General features: G+C 34.4%; 1 protein-coding gene across 1 annotated transcript; it reads right to left on the bottom strand.

The window, feature by feature from the left end:
- Positions 1-3,581: 3,581 nt before the first annotated feature.
- LOC140432192 (uncharacterized) lies at positions 3,582-15,522 on the bottom strand. Its single transcript, XM_072520016.1, has 4 exons — positions 15,461-15,522; positions 9,621-9,956; positions 8,985-9,180; positions 3,582-3,927 (listed from the first exon to the last, which is right to left on the bottom strand). Exons 1-4 carry the CDS (start codon positions 15,520-15,522, stop codon positions 3,637-3,639), a joined length of 885 nt encoding a protein of 294 aa, XP_072376117.1. The 3' UTR covers positions 3,582-3,636.
- Positions 15,523-15,598: the final 76 nt, after the last annotated feature.

Genomic DNA, 15,598 nt, shown 5'->3' with positions numbered 1-15,598 from the left:
ACGCGCTATCTCAGAGTCGAAAGTAAACGACCAAGAGGAAGACCACAGATGAGATGGGTTGATGACATAAAAGAATAGCCGGAACAAATTGGAAATATGTTGCTGATGATAGAGACCTATGAAAGGAGTTGGGAGAGGCCTAATGTCCAAAATATGGACGACAGAAGGCTAAGAAGAAGAAGAAGTAGACTTTGGTCAGTGTCCACGTCTGTGAACCATACGTGAGTATAGGGAGGATACACTGTTCGTAAATTCTGGTTTTCAATATTGTTCTATTTTAGCGCTTTTCAAGATCCAACTCAGTTTTCAAATCCTGCCCACGCTAACCTTATTTTTCTGGTAATTTGGGTAGTTTGATTTTCTTTGTTAACTTTCATTATCTGTCCCAGGTAGATGTATTTGCTTACTGTTTTCTAAATTTATGTCGTTCAACGTTAGTTCTCTAATGTTCGGTGTATTTGTCATTATTTTTGTTTTTTCCAAGTTCATCTTAGAATCTACTTTTTCCGAAGCTTGAAATAGTTGCGTCATTATTGGTCTGCAGTTCTTCGAAACGTGTAGCGAATATTACAATATCATCAGTGTATCTTAAATGACTCAGATTTCTTCCATTAACATTTATTCCTTTATCTGCCAGTTAATGTCTTTGAACACGTCTTCCAGCCCAAGTGTGAATAGCTTGGTGAGATAACATCTCCCTAGCGAACTCCTCTGTTGATTAGTATAGTTGATAGGTTTTCGCATCTATTGTATTTTCATTGTAGCTTTCTTGTAAATATTATGTATGAGCATTCTGTATCGGGAATCTATCCTGCAGTTGTTCATAAGCTTTCTCAATTGCCCAAAGTTCTATGGAGTCGATATGCTTTTTCATAATCAACAAAGCCAATGTATAAGTTCATGTCATATTCGTTGGCTTTCTCTATTAGATTTCTGACTGTAGAAGATGATCCGCTGTACTGTAACCCTTTCGGAATCCTGCCTGCTCTACCGGTTGATAGCTATCGAGATTCGACGCCTGTCTCCCTTTTGGAAGGGTAGTATTGTCAAACTTTCATTCCATTTATCTGGGACTTCTCCCTATAAAGACAATTCGTTGAAAAAATTTTTCAATTCTTCGAGAATAATTTCACTCCCCTCCTTCAACATTTCTACAAGTATTCCATCTGGGCCCGGAGCCTTATTGTCTTTAGTTGTGCCATAACTTGTTTCAGTAACTCCCTATGTTAGGGAGTATTTCTAAGTTGATATTTGTTATCTTTCTTTTAAGATCTTCCTTTGCAGTGTTTAATAGGTTAAGTAAAACTGTCAATTATTCTTATTTTTTTATTTGAGTTTTGATTTTCGAATTTGCAGTTTTGCCGTTGCAAATTCTTCTCGTATACGTATATCATTTCGAAGGACGTTCAAAATACACATTCAAATTCGATTGAATTCGAAAATACAACCCCAGGACAAGTATTCCATGCGACAGCAGATCAAGAAGCCTTCCCCAATGGTGATCGCAACGTCGGATAATTCTGATATGGCACGTGAAGAAGAAGTAGGTGTTCAAATAACAAGTCATATTGTTTTATAACAAATATTTTATGATTCGTCATTATATATTATAATAATAAGTTACTAATAAACATCCAACATAACTAACACATGAGGTATAGACACCGAAAACAATATAAATATAAAAATTACATCGAGAGTACTTTATAAATAGTGACTAGTGGTTGTTTGTTCACACAAATTTTCCCCAGAAAACCAAAACATTTTATCGCATCTGTGAATACACATAGAGGAAGAATGTATTTTTTACTAACATAAATTTATTATTACTGTTTGGAAATATATGTGTTTAAAACTATAAATATGAAATAAAACTAACGGCATTCGTGTACAAAGCACATAAAACATTTGATGTCAATGTCCATTTTGTATATAAAATTTTATTAGCAGTTAAATTTAACATTTAAAACAGTAACTAAAAATTATTGTTATTGTGAAACACCAACAAATCAAGAAACCAGTTTGGCATACTATTTCAAAACATTTAAGCTGTCAAACAATATTGCCCTCTATTACAGAAATATTCGTAACGCCATTTAATAAGAATATCAATTTAAAGTCATTCAGAAAAAAATATAAATGGAGAAGAATATTACTACTCTTTAACCTAAACATATCTTTCTACTTCTCTTCAAATTGTCTTTTCCTCCAATCAAGAGATGGGTGGTTGGTTGAGGATTATATTATTGGTACTAAAGACAGATTTTGATAAGATTGGTGGGAATTGGTTTTTAGAATCTCCCGATCTTATTACACAACGATGCCTATTATCTGCAGATGTTCTTCCAAACACAAAACATGTAATTTTAATTTGGACAATATCCGAACAGTACAATTTTTGTATCAACTGTTGACATATCCCAAAATAGTTATATAGTTCCATGTAGCCCCATTTATTGTTACCAATTGTAAACAACGCGTTCTGTGTCTTAAGGCGATTTTTCCACTAACGGACAGTTGAGTTTATGTTTTGTTTGTGTTTCTAGAAACGTGAAACAAAAACAAAACTGAAACAAAAACAAACCTCTTATTTCCATCGAGTAGACTACATTTTATTCGAGTTTTGTTTTTGTTTTCGGTGCTTTTCTACTAGTTGTCATAATGAAGTCAAAACACAGTTTTTTGTTTAATAGCCGACCAACAGATTAGAGAAGAAAACGCATAAAACTCATTGCATTATAACCAAATTACTTGGGTGAACAATTCTGTCCTGCACCAAATTTCTTCACTTTTTTGAGTTCCTTATTTCACATACACTGTATATATGTAAATTTGTATGCCTATATGAAAAGACTAAATCTTTAGCAAAAGCTGCTGTCGGTTTGTTGAATTAAATGGAGAAATATATATGGCTAGGAGGACAAATTCGTTAAACTTCCCGCTCGAATTGGTATTAATTAAGTTTTCTTTCAGCGTATCCCTGTCTCATCAGACACTTGGGCTGATACAAATTCAAAGTCGGAAATTCCAACGAATGTCTCACAAAACTTAACCACTGCAGTTGTTAGCGTACAGAAGTGACACCGCTTTGGCGGCATGAACGAAAACGATTTAATAATATCGTTTTTCTGTCTTCTGGACTATACAAAACGTGTAAAAGATTAAATCTTTTAGCAAAAGCTGCTATCGCTTTGTTTGAATTAAATGATCAAATATATGGCCTAGGACGACAAATTCGTTAAACCTCCCGTGCTCGAATCGGTATCAGCAAAGTGTTATGAATCATTTCAGCATATTCCTGCCTTATTAGACACTTGGGTTGATACAAATTCAAACTCGGAAAGTCCAACGAATGTCTCCTAAAAACTGCCCACTGCAGTGGTTAGCGTACGAGGTGCACTGCATTGGTGGCCATGAACGTCAATAATATTTCTTAAAAAAATACATGGATAACCTGCCGAAACGTCGAAAAAATTGTCTTAGTGGAGATTACGCTACTCCAGTCAACCTAAACTATATTTTTTGTTTGACTTTTAGCAGTAAATTTGGAATAAGTTGCTTTGGTGTTTTTAGAGAGAATCGTTATTGAAACATATACACTCAAGAACAAGGTGAGGATAAGTACTTAAAATATATTTACAAGCCATATTTGGGTAGCGTACTACCTTCAACTGCTCTATAACTAAGAGTACCATTTTTCTTGAGCGTTCCTTTGTGTGGATATAAATTCAAAGGTGGTAAGTTGGGATGTTCTATTCTAGTTGGTGACGAGACTCTCGGTCTAGAGATAGGCAGGTGTCTTCTTAGAGTATTTAAATTTGAGCAACGCATATCAGCATTTCCTATCATCTGTAGTGGGATGTATCGGGTTCTATGTTGGTTAGTTGGTAGCTTTCGATTAGAGAGTGGGATCTTCGTCTTCGTAATCTAGGAACCCAGAATTGTCAAAACTCGATTTTTTCTATAGCTGAAAAAAAGGGGGTCTACTGGCCTAACTACTACTAACTCTACAGCTAGTGTAGGTATAGAAGATTTTTAGATGGATAAACAAATACAAATGTAGCATGTTTAAAAATTAAAACAGTATTTCTATATTAATATAGACTTTTAAGTAACGGTGACTTATTTTAAATATAAGAAAAAATGATTTAAATTCGTATTAAAGTTCTAAATCTCTATACACCCATATGAATTTAGCCAAACCGGCAACAAACTTAAAAAATTGTTCAAGAAGGAGTAAGAGTCCCAGGACCATGGTACTAGGGCACGTAGGGCCCAAACTCTTGAGAACAAGTCGTAACTTAGTACCCAGTATACCCAACAATTCATTAGTTTTGTGGTCTTTGAGATGGTTTTCACGTATCCAGTGTGGATTTAACCACTCCAATACCTTTAATTTTAGTGAACTACATTGCCACAGAATGTAAAAATTATTATTCATCATTATCTTACAAAATGTAATATACGGGTCGAAGTCCTCTTCATTTAATTCTTGCAACAACTGGATTTTGTATGGTTTAAATGAAATTCTGTGGATCTTCAACGAAACTGTGCGTTAAACCTAAAGTTTTATTGAAACTTATAACAGTTTTTTGTTCTTCTGAGAACATACCAGCAGAACTTCTAAAAACGGAACACCAAAACTAATAAGCTATCTTAAAGTGCTATTCACAAGATACTTAAATGGGAAGAAATCACGAATAGTTGGAAAGAAGCCTGGATACTCCAATTCACAAAAAAGGTCCAAAAGACATTGCGGAAACTACAGATGTATCTCTGTCACCAGTACCTGTAGCAGGCTGTTTGGTAAAATCTTAAAAAACATGATTTGAGAAAGAATACGAACCTCATGAATTGAACAGCAAGCAGGAAAGCAGGATTTAGAGCTGGAAGATCTTACGTAGACACATATTTACCCTAACACTATCTGAATGAAAAGAAAGGTTGCAAGAAACCAGGAAATACATCTTTTATTTGTGGATCTCACAGAAGCATATGACACGATTCCTGTGAGAAAGCTGTGGCAGTCTTTGAACGATTTTCATTAATAGCACGATCATCGCCGCAGTCAAACAATTATACAATAAAGCATCATCAAAAATCAAACTAAACAACACCTTATCAGAAGAATTTCCAGTAACAAAAGGCTTACGACAACAATGCTGCCTCCTCCAATACTATTTAAGATCTATTTAAATGAAGCACTAAAACACTGGAGAAATCATGTTCAGGAATGGGATCCAACTTTGCGACGATACAACATTATACACTCTACATTTTGCGGACGACCAAGTAGTAGTGGCAGCAGACAAGGAAGATTTAGAATTCATGACGAGACGGTTGTTTAAAACATATGAAGAATGGGGCCTCTCTGTAAATAGAAACAAAACGCAATACTTATGCATCGGGAATGAAGTAGAAGATCTAATGGTCAACGAACATGAAACAATCAAGAACTGTGAGGAAATATATATATTTTGGGAACAATAATCAACAAGAGTGGGCGCACCGAAAAAGAGATAGAGCACAGAATCGTGAAAGGAAAAGGGTGATAGGATGCCTAAACCCGATGCTATGGTCAAAAGAACTATCAAATCAAAGAAAGCATCTTCTCTTTAACTCCATCTTTAAAAGTATAGTGCTCTATGGATGCGAAACATGGCAACTTACTAATATCCCTTGAGCGACGCCTACTTGCATTGGAAATGGACTTCTGGAGAAGATCAGCTAGAAAATCAAGGCTTGAAAGAATACAAAATGACCATATCAGAAATATAATGGGAGTTAAGTCAACCATCATTGACGAAATTCAAAGGAGACAACTGATCTGGTATGGTCATGTGAAAAGAATGGACGGACGACAATCTGCCAAACCAAATTTTAAAATGGACGCCAAGGGAAAGAAGGAAGAGAGGTAGGCCAAAACAATCCTGGCTGGGCGGCATTCAGAAGGCAATGTCGGAAAGAAACCTTCACCCTGGCGAATGGAATGACCGACGTAGCTGGAAACTGGGAACCGGAAGGCGGAGAACGCTATAAAAAACCGGGGAAAAAAACAGTTTTTTGTCTTATGGATAGGAGCATGGTTTGGGAAATTATCGTTGAACAAGTTGGCTACTTCACTATAAGATCTTTTTCTATCACCGTAGTTTCTATATTTACTGAATAACTTCAAAACTATTTGGCACTTAGATGTTTTATTTATTTAAGGCCTTGGTGACTAGATAGAATACCAAGCGTTACATACGGTTAAACTTGTACTGAAGTGAGGATTTCATTAATAATACAATACAAAGTGTTGTTTTTAAAAAGAAAAAGTCACGTATGATATCATAAAAATTGTAAATCTGGCAACATTGCAAGCATCAAATTTAAAATCTCTATATTGCACAATAAGCATATCCCGGCTATATGCTCTCTAATAGAGCAATAAGCATAAATGTAGAAGACGTTTCTGTTAGAGGCATGGTTACGAGGGGGTGTCCACGGGAGGGGTGCTATACTCGGTTCGCTATCTCCAGTCCGAACTGTCTAGTGAATTTAGTAATTATTTTTTTGCGAAGTTAGTTACTTTTTGACAGACTCGAAGTGGCTGGAAATTACTATACAACCAAGCACACGTATTTATAGCCAATATTAATAGTAAACAAATTAAATAGTATATAAAATAGAACTTTACAAATTACCGACAATCAATATTTATTTATTTGCGCCATATGTAATAAATAGTTATGTTAAATTATAACAACTAAAATATATCTTTTAAATATATACTACCCAAAATGTTATGGGTTTAGTATGCACTTCTACTATTTAGAATAATATTTCCGACAATGAATCTGTCAAAATATGTCCGAGCTAAGCGAATGGAGTTTATCAACACTCCTCTGGAACATAGTTCTAGATACCCTGGTTGACCAACTCAACAGCAACGGTTTCTACACAATAGCCTATGCAGATGATACTGTTGTCCTGCAAAGCGGTAAGTTTGAGAACACACTCTGTGAGAGATTACAAGTTGCTCTCCGACTAATAGAAACATGGTGCAAGGAACACTCACTATCTATAAATCCTAAGAAAACAGAGATGGTCCTCTTCACCAAGAAAAGAAGAATTACGGGCTTAATACCCCCAATGATGCTAAACTACAGCCTAAATTTTTCTGATGAGGTGAAGTACCTTGATATTACCCTTGACAGATTTTGATTTTGATTTTTTTATGTTAGTTTTTTTTGTGATTTTTAGGTCGCAGCACGCTCTGTTTAAATACCTTTTAGCACTTTTTATACGCTATTTTAATTTCTACGTTTTTCTCTACAATTGGTTACCACGCCTTTGGGAGCCTTTGAGCATCATCTCTGGTATTTAAATTTTTTGGATGTTTTTCGATATCTGTTGCTTTCTTAATTACACGTTTGGTCCTATTTTCGATGGTGGCGAGCATCGTCGTTCCATTTAAGTTTACTTTATGTACTGTGTTTATGACATGTTGTGCTAATATGTCATAAATTGTGTTTGTTCATAACAAATTATTATTTATTTATTATATGAATTTGTTTACTTTGTGTGTCCCAGAAACTTACAAGTAAAAAATAATTAATCTCGTAAGTAGATTGACAGCTTGACCTTAATTATGTTTATTAAAGTGCAATAAAATAAATAAAGAAATATATGTAATTATATTTTTTAATGTATTACTTATATATGTTACATAAACATTTATAAATAAATATATTTTTTAATTCATCTTAAAAGAGTCTTTATCTTAATAATAATAATTACAGCGGGAACCAATAAAATGTTGTGTTCAAAGAAGTTTTGTAACAAACTTGGAATATTTCGTAGTCACTAAATTCAAATCTAAATTCGAATATTTTGGCTAGTTTTTTGCAATTTGATATTTTGCGACACAAAAATAATCTAGAAGACCTCCGAAATCTAGGTATACCAAAAAAAGCCTCATAAAAATGACGTTGCAGTGTTCAAAATCCGCAGTTGGAGTGGATGGAGAACTGTCTCCCCTGTTTGACATCAACATGGGGGTGAGAGAGGGAGACGCACTTTCAACCATGCTGTTCAACCTAGTTCTTGAAGCAGTCATCAGAAAAACCAATGTAATCGGCCATATAAACACCAAAACAGTACAAATTACTGTATATGCAGACGATGTCGCCATTATTAGTAGAAGCAAGACACGACTAATGGAAACGTTCAAGGAGATTGATCCTGAAGCACAAAAAAGATGGCTTAAAATAAAGGAAACGAAACAAAAACTAAGTACATGACCATCAAAAGAACACCTGAGAATGAAAATAATATAGCAATAGACAACTATACTATTGAACGAGTGGATGCCTTCACATATTCCGAAGAATTCCGTAAGTAGCAAAATTAATACACGTATTTCCAGTGGAAATCGTACATACTATGCTAATAAAAGATACTCCAGTCATTTGGTCACTTTACGGTATTCCAGATCTTATTGCAAATTCTAAGCATTCCTTTTGTCCTTAATTCTCCCATTTCTTTGAGTGTTTCAGCTGTTATTCCATCTTCTCCTTCTGCTTTTCCAAATTTTAGGTTTTTAAATTGCCGCCTCAATTTCTGATTTCAATATTGTAGGTTCTTTTTCATAACTTCTTTTCTCTGTATTATTGTCTGGATCGTTGTTAGAGAATAGTAATTCGCAATATTATTTCCACACCTCTGCGAAGCCGTCTGGGTTTGTTATGGTATTTCAACTATTATCTTTGATGATCTGTGTCTGCGGTTTGAATTTTCTCGCTAGATATTTGACTTTTGAGAAAAGTTCTCTAGATTTTTGGCGGTCAGCATGTTCCTTTAGTTGTACAAATTATGTTTTTAATATAATTATTTTTGTCCCTTCTGCACAAGTGTTTTATAGTTGTATTTATGGTGCATATCTCTATTTCTTTTTGTTTTGAATTCGATGTGCCGTTTCTAAGTTTTCGTCTTTCTTCTACAAGATTGAGAGTCTCTTCAGTTATCCAATGTTTTTTCCTAGCTGTTTTGTCTTTGAGATTAGTATTGTTGATGGCTTCAGTGGTCCATTTCTTTGTGTATTCCCACGTTTTGTCAGGGTCTCCGGTAGCTACTGGTAGGTCAGCTTCTGCTAATGCTTCACTAAACTTTTCCGGGTGTTTTGGAATCAATTTTTGTCTTGTATTTGTGATTGTTTTACTGTGTAACTTAATACAAAATTCTGCTTGTAACATTTGTGGTTGGAACCACAGTGTGCAGCTGGTTTTGTCTTCACGTTGATTATTGAGCTCCTCCATCGTTTAGTGGCAAGAATATAATCGTTCATTTCGCTCGCCTACGCCATGCTCACCTGGAGGCACTGTAGCCAAATGGTGTTAAAAAATTCATAACAAGTCGATGTGATTAGAGCAGTAAAGTTTATTGTTCGAACTAAAAATTAAAAACTGAACATAAGCGACAAACAGCATATCGTTTAAATGTAAGATATCGAAAATAACTGAAAAAACGGATCCGCTTCATTGGAACGAGTTTGTACTTAATTGGTTTTTGAATACTTAAATAAACATACATTACCAATTCAGGTTATCCATTTAAAAAAATTCTAAAAATATTTATGCGAATCAATTAAATGGTAAATATATTTACCTTTAGGATATGGTGGTACGGGTGGCACCACCGCTCCAATATTATCAATAGTTTCGTAATGGTCCTCGTCTCCATAGTCGATTAAATCGGGAGGATAGTTCTCTGAAATGAAATGCTGGGTACCTCTAGGGGTTAACGTAGCCCAAACCATTCGATTATCTTGTAAGTTTGTACCGTGATATAAGACGGTGTCTGTCGGATGGATAATTTTGGTTCCGTTTAGAGTAGGTACTGCAGTACATTCTCTTGGTTCGTGATTTTTCATTTGTCTGTGAAGCGAACAATCGTTTCCGCCAAACATATTCATTCTAAAAAATTACAGAAAAATTGAACATACAGGGTGCGGCATTAGGAAGTCCCATTATTACTCATTTGTCGTAAGAGGTACAAAAAAAAAATTAGTTAGGTAAAAGTTAAAGCATAAATAGGGCCATACTTTGAAAATATTTTTAAATATACAGGGTCACCAATATTGACATGGTGGAACAAAATTATCTTTTTTTTAATGGCACATGCTATATGTTCATTTCTCTATGTTCTTGTTTTTGCAATTAGGATTTTGCAATTTATACGGGGTAAGTTAAAAGATATTTATGTTTTTTTCATTAACTTCGTAGCAACGTTAATACCCAGTAGAATTGTAGAAATATGACATTAAAAGATCTATATATGTTAAAAAGATTTTTAATATAGTCTGATATTGTCCAAAATTATTAACGTAGCGAAATATTTAATTTTAATATACAGGATTCGTACAGCAAATATAAGAATGGAGCAGGAAGACCTCAACATCATCGGAGTATATGGCTCAGAAAATAACAAGCCTCAAACAACCAGGGAAACGTTTTATGACCAATTACAACAAGTAACAGGTCAAGTCATAGGGAAGATGATAATATTGGGGGATTTTAGAACTTAAATAGGCAATCAAGTAATACTCGCAATTAAGCAAAAAGAAAATGAGGATGTTAAAAACGAAAATGGAGAACTGATGATAAATTTCTGCACGAATAACGAATTTAGAATAAACACAACATTTTTTGACCACAAAGACCAACACAAATATACGTTCAGGATTCATACAGCAAATATAAGAATGGAGCAGGAAGACCTGAACATCATCGGAGTATATGGCTCAGAAAATAACAAAGCTCAAACAACAAGGGAAACGTTTTATGACCAATTACAACAAGTAGCAGGTCAAGTCATAGGGAAGATGATAATATTCAGGGATTTTAGCACTTAAATAGGCAATCAAGTAATACTCGCAATTAAGCAAAAAGAAAATGAGGATGTTAAAAACTAAAATGGAGAACTGATGATAAACTTCTGCACGAATAACGAATTTAGAATAAACACAACATTTTTTGACCACAAAGACCAACACAAATATACATTCAATAATACCCGTGGACAAATAGATTATGTTATAACCAACAGAGATATACATCCATCGAAAACGTCGATAAGAATCAACCTGAAATACTTCACACCCAAGAGAGCGGCGCCAACACAAACAAAAATCAAAGTCGAAGGACTAAATACGGAATCCACGAAATACTTTTACAAAAAAGGATATCAGAGAATATCGCTGGGAATGAAATATTAGATCATCGAGGAAAGCTGAGAAAAACTCAAAAATAACAGAATTAACGAAGCAACAGAATCACTTGGAGAGAGAAAAGTAACAAACACTAACATATCAAAAAAGAAAACACCATGGTTTAGAGAGAAAATGAAGACAAAATGTGAAGAAAAGAAGAAAGCCTTTTTACAATACAGAACACAACAGGCATATAACCACTATAAACGAATTAGAAATGAAACGAATACTTTAGTTAGACAAATAAAAAGGGAACACTGGCAGAGCCTCTCAAAACAGATGGAACACGACTTCTACGGAACACAAAAAGAAATATGGAGAATGATCAGAGGACAAAGAAAAGAGATGAACGAACTAATAAAAATGGAACACATTTAGAAGGAAACTTGGGTAGATTACTTTCGATCCCTATTTGCTAAAGGTGACGATAATGAACCACCAACACCAGAGGTGACGACAAATGAAGAAATAAATATTGAGAAGAAAGAGGTAAAGAAAGCATTAAGGAAATTAAAGAATAGAAAATCACCAGGAGATGACAGAATACCGAATGAACTTCTAAAGTACGGCGGACCAGATCTGACCAAACAACTATTAAAACTAATCAAAAAAAAAATAATAGAACAAAACAGAATTCCTCAAGAATGGAGATCAAGCATCCTTATACCTCTCTTAATTAATTCAGAGGAATTAATTTATTTAACACAACACTAAAATTAACAACCAAAGTGATAACAAATAAACTGAATGAAATTATAACACTAGCAGAAGAACAACAAGGTTTCAGGTCGGGAAGACCATACACCGACGCTATATTTATAATGAGTCAAATGCAAGAGAAATCATTAGAATACAACAAACCGGCATATTTATGTTTCGTGGATCTTAAGAAGGAATTTGACCGGGTCAAATTTCTCGTCTACTGGATCCGGAAAGCTGCGAAATTAATTCGTCCCAATTCGGTCGAAATCTGACGTAGGATCAAAAACACGTGGTTTGAAGAGGAGCGCGTCTACTGGGCCCGTACCGTTCGTACATTTTCGTCCGAATTCAGACGGTGCCGCATCCGATCCCAGCATGTTGAGATTTAATTGCGAAATAGTGCAACTTGGATCACGCAAGATTTACGCAATGGACTATGAACGGTTAATTTTTCGAGTTTAGCATAAATTTTGTCAAGAAACGTATTGGAATGTATCTTTTTTCATTCGAAAACATGAAAAGTGGTGGTCATCGTAGATTAATGAGCAAATTTCCCAAAACTCGTTTCTTTTTGTCGTAAATAGGATTTACCCACACTACTCTTCTTCGTCTATATTGCCTGACACGTCGATGAATCAAAGGAGATTGTTCCAAAAAGAAAAATTCTTAATCAGAATCAGAAAGACTGTTCCGTATAGCCATAATTACACTATAGAGTTCGGAAGAATACTGAGTCAATAGACGATCGGCGTTTGTCCGAATTCGTACCTTCGCAGATCGCAGCTTTCCGGATCCAGTGGACGGTAGGCCTTATCCACTTATTGTACGCAAGAGAGAAACCTTTAGGAATAATAAAAACGATGGAAAATATCTACCAAAACAACACAATAAAAGTAAAAGTAGAAGAAGAACTAAACGCCCCTATTGAAGCTGGTAATGGGATAAGACAGGGAGATTCTCTGAGTCCTCTATTGTTCAAACTAATTATGGATGAAATAATAAAAAAAAATGAGAACTAAAAAAGGATACCAAATGGGAAAAAAACAATTTAAAATAATCTGCTCTCTCAAAGTGAAGACGATTTACAACGTATGCTGCACCAATTTAATATAACCGCTAGAAAATTTAACATGTTAATTTCCCCAAAAAAGGCAAAATGCATGGTTAAAACAGCAATTTTACTAACATGTAAATTGGAACTGGAAGGTCAGATAATAAAACAAGTGATGGAGTTTAAATATCTAGAATTCACATTACCTAGCTACGGAAAGCTCGAAACTGAAGTGGAAGATCAAGTGAATAGAGCAAACAGAGCCGCAGGCTGCCTAAATGAAAGTGACATAGGGGACAAACAGGATGTGAGAAACATCAAACATGAAAACACGCAGAGAAAAATTTATGGCAAGATACTATGGGACAGAGCTAGAAGTACAGATATACGACGTAGATGCAAGGTGGAGAACATCAAGAACTGGGTAAGAAATAGAAGAGTAGAATGGAACGATCATATAAGCCGAATGACAACAAATAGAGTAGTAAAAAGGCACGAGACGGTTTCCCAATAGGAAGACGATCAGTAGGAAGACCACGAAAACGATGGAGCGACAACTTACTGGAGGCAAATTGAAAAACAGTCATGTCTACATAAAAAGAAGAAGAAGAATTGCTTGAAATTTGGAATGATATTTTCTGAGTTCTCTTAAATGGAACACCCTGTATTTGAGTATTGAAATTGTAAGATTCTCTCTACCCAATTGATTTAATTTGTGAGTTGTTCGTGATTCTTTGATCTGATCCTTAATTTGTTAATATTGGATAAGATATCAAAATACCTATGTAGTAAAGATTGCTGGTATGTAAAATACAGTATACTCCCTCTATAACGAACACGGTTATTACGAGGTTTCGCTTATAACGAGATACATTAGATGTCCCGTGAAATTTCTATTGAACTATAACCGTCTATAGCGGGGCAAATTTGGTTATAACGAGAGAAAATAAGATCCAAAAACGTGTTTTTTACGTTTTTGGTCGGGTCGTGGCTATAAATAAATACCTTTTCAAACAGCCCCTCAATAAACTTAACTGCAGCCCGCAATAAACTTCTTTACAATGAATAAATACAACTGTTTCACATCTTTAGAAAATATGATAGAATGATACTGGACCATTTAAAGCAGTTAAAAATGACAGAGTTCTTAAAATTGCAGAAGCAATAGTTTATGTTATCCTTGAAAATACGCTTTATACATTATGTAGTTGGAAAAAAATATAAGTACAGATTTTTTGTTTTAACGTATATCATTGATAATAAAAGTAAACAACTCTTTTATGTTTTAATATATTTCATTGACAATAAAAGTAAATACCTTTTTTTTCAAAAACGCCATTTAAACAATATTTATTAGCATCTTATATTGCTCCGGATGGCTTCACTATAGGAAGTTAATGGTTTAGAAAACTACAGATTCATATGTATGCACAGTATTATTATTGTCTGATATAACGAGATCGGCTTATAACGAGGTAATTAGTCTGTCATTTCAGTTTTCGTTATACAGGGAGTCTACTGTATTAATAAAAATACACAATAGTTGGCTATGACTTTGACACTAAACTTGCTTAAAAATTTGACATTAGACACTTTTACAGTTATTGTTGCTGTGTTACTGTTACTGACATGAATTTTTCCTAAAAAACTGATTGATATGATTTTTGTGATATGAATGTGTAACAAAAAATTGAAAAAAATGTGTAATATAAACGTAAAAGATAAATAAACTAAGAGTGTCGGGCAGAGAGTTGTTGAAAAGAGTAAAGTAAAATTGGAAACTCGAGAGTATTCGTCGATTAAACTTTAGTAACTTTTTTTTCGTATTCTATTCGGGCTAGTATTTTCCTATATTTTGTATAATAGGTTCCATTCTTATACTTTTTCAGATTATTAAACTTTTATTCTAATGTTTTTATTACAACTTTGACATATTATATTTTCCCCAGTTCGGATCCTTCTTCCAATAATGCTACGTATCAAATTAAGCCTTGGCTTTCTGTAACTTTTACTTCCAACATTGACCCTAGTTCTGTTTTCTTTGCTCTCCCATCTTTTCCGTGCTATCTATTCTGATCTTCTTTACTGCAATATTCTGTCTAGAGCTCTTCAAAGTCATCGACATATTTGGTTCTGCCTAGATCTCCATAAGATTTGTTTGTTGATTGATCCAAACATATTTTTTAGAGTTTTTGTTTTTTTTTTATGTTTCCAAAGTTTTTAATCTTCTTTTTGTGTTTTCTGCCATCATGTTTCGCATCCACTATTTAACAAGTTTTACAAGTCCTGATCTGAACTCAGAATGCTGTTGGCATACGCTGTTTAATCTCGAATTTGAGTGACAAACGCCGAATCATCCCGAAGTTAGAGTCATCACATTCTTTAGCCATATACTGTATATACCCAGTATAGTTAACAATACATATTGCTGGCTACTGTCATATTTAGACACATACCTCAGGTTACATTGACTTTGCTCATCCATTGCTTTGTTTAAAATTTCGTCCCAATATGTCATTTTAATAAGTTGCTATCGAGACAGTTCGTCTAAGGAATAGCAACCCCGGTGGAGTTGTTACTCTGAGATAGCGGCG

Source organism: Diabrotica undecimpunctata, unplaced genomic scaffold (assembly GCF_040954645.1).
Source record: "Diabrotica undecimpunctata isolate CICGRU unplaced genomic scaffold, icDiaUnde3 ctg00003179.1, whole genome shotgun sequence".
Taxonomy (NCBI): Eukaryota; Metazoa; Arthropoda; class Insecta; order Coleoptera; family Chrysomelidae; genus Diabrotica; species Diabrotica undecimpunctata.
Note: the sequence above shows the minus strand (reverse complement) of the source record. Positions and strands in the feature narration are given on the sequence as shown.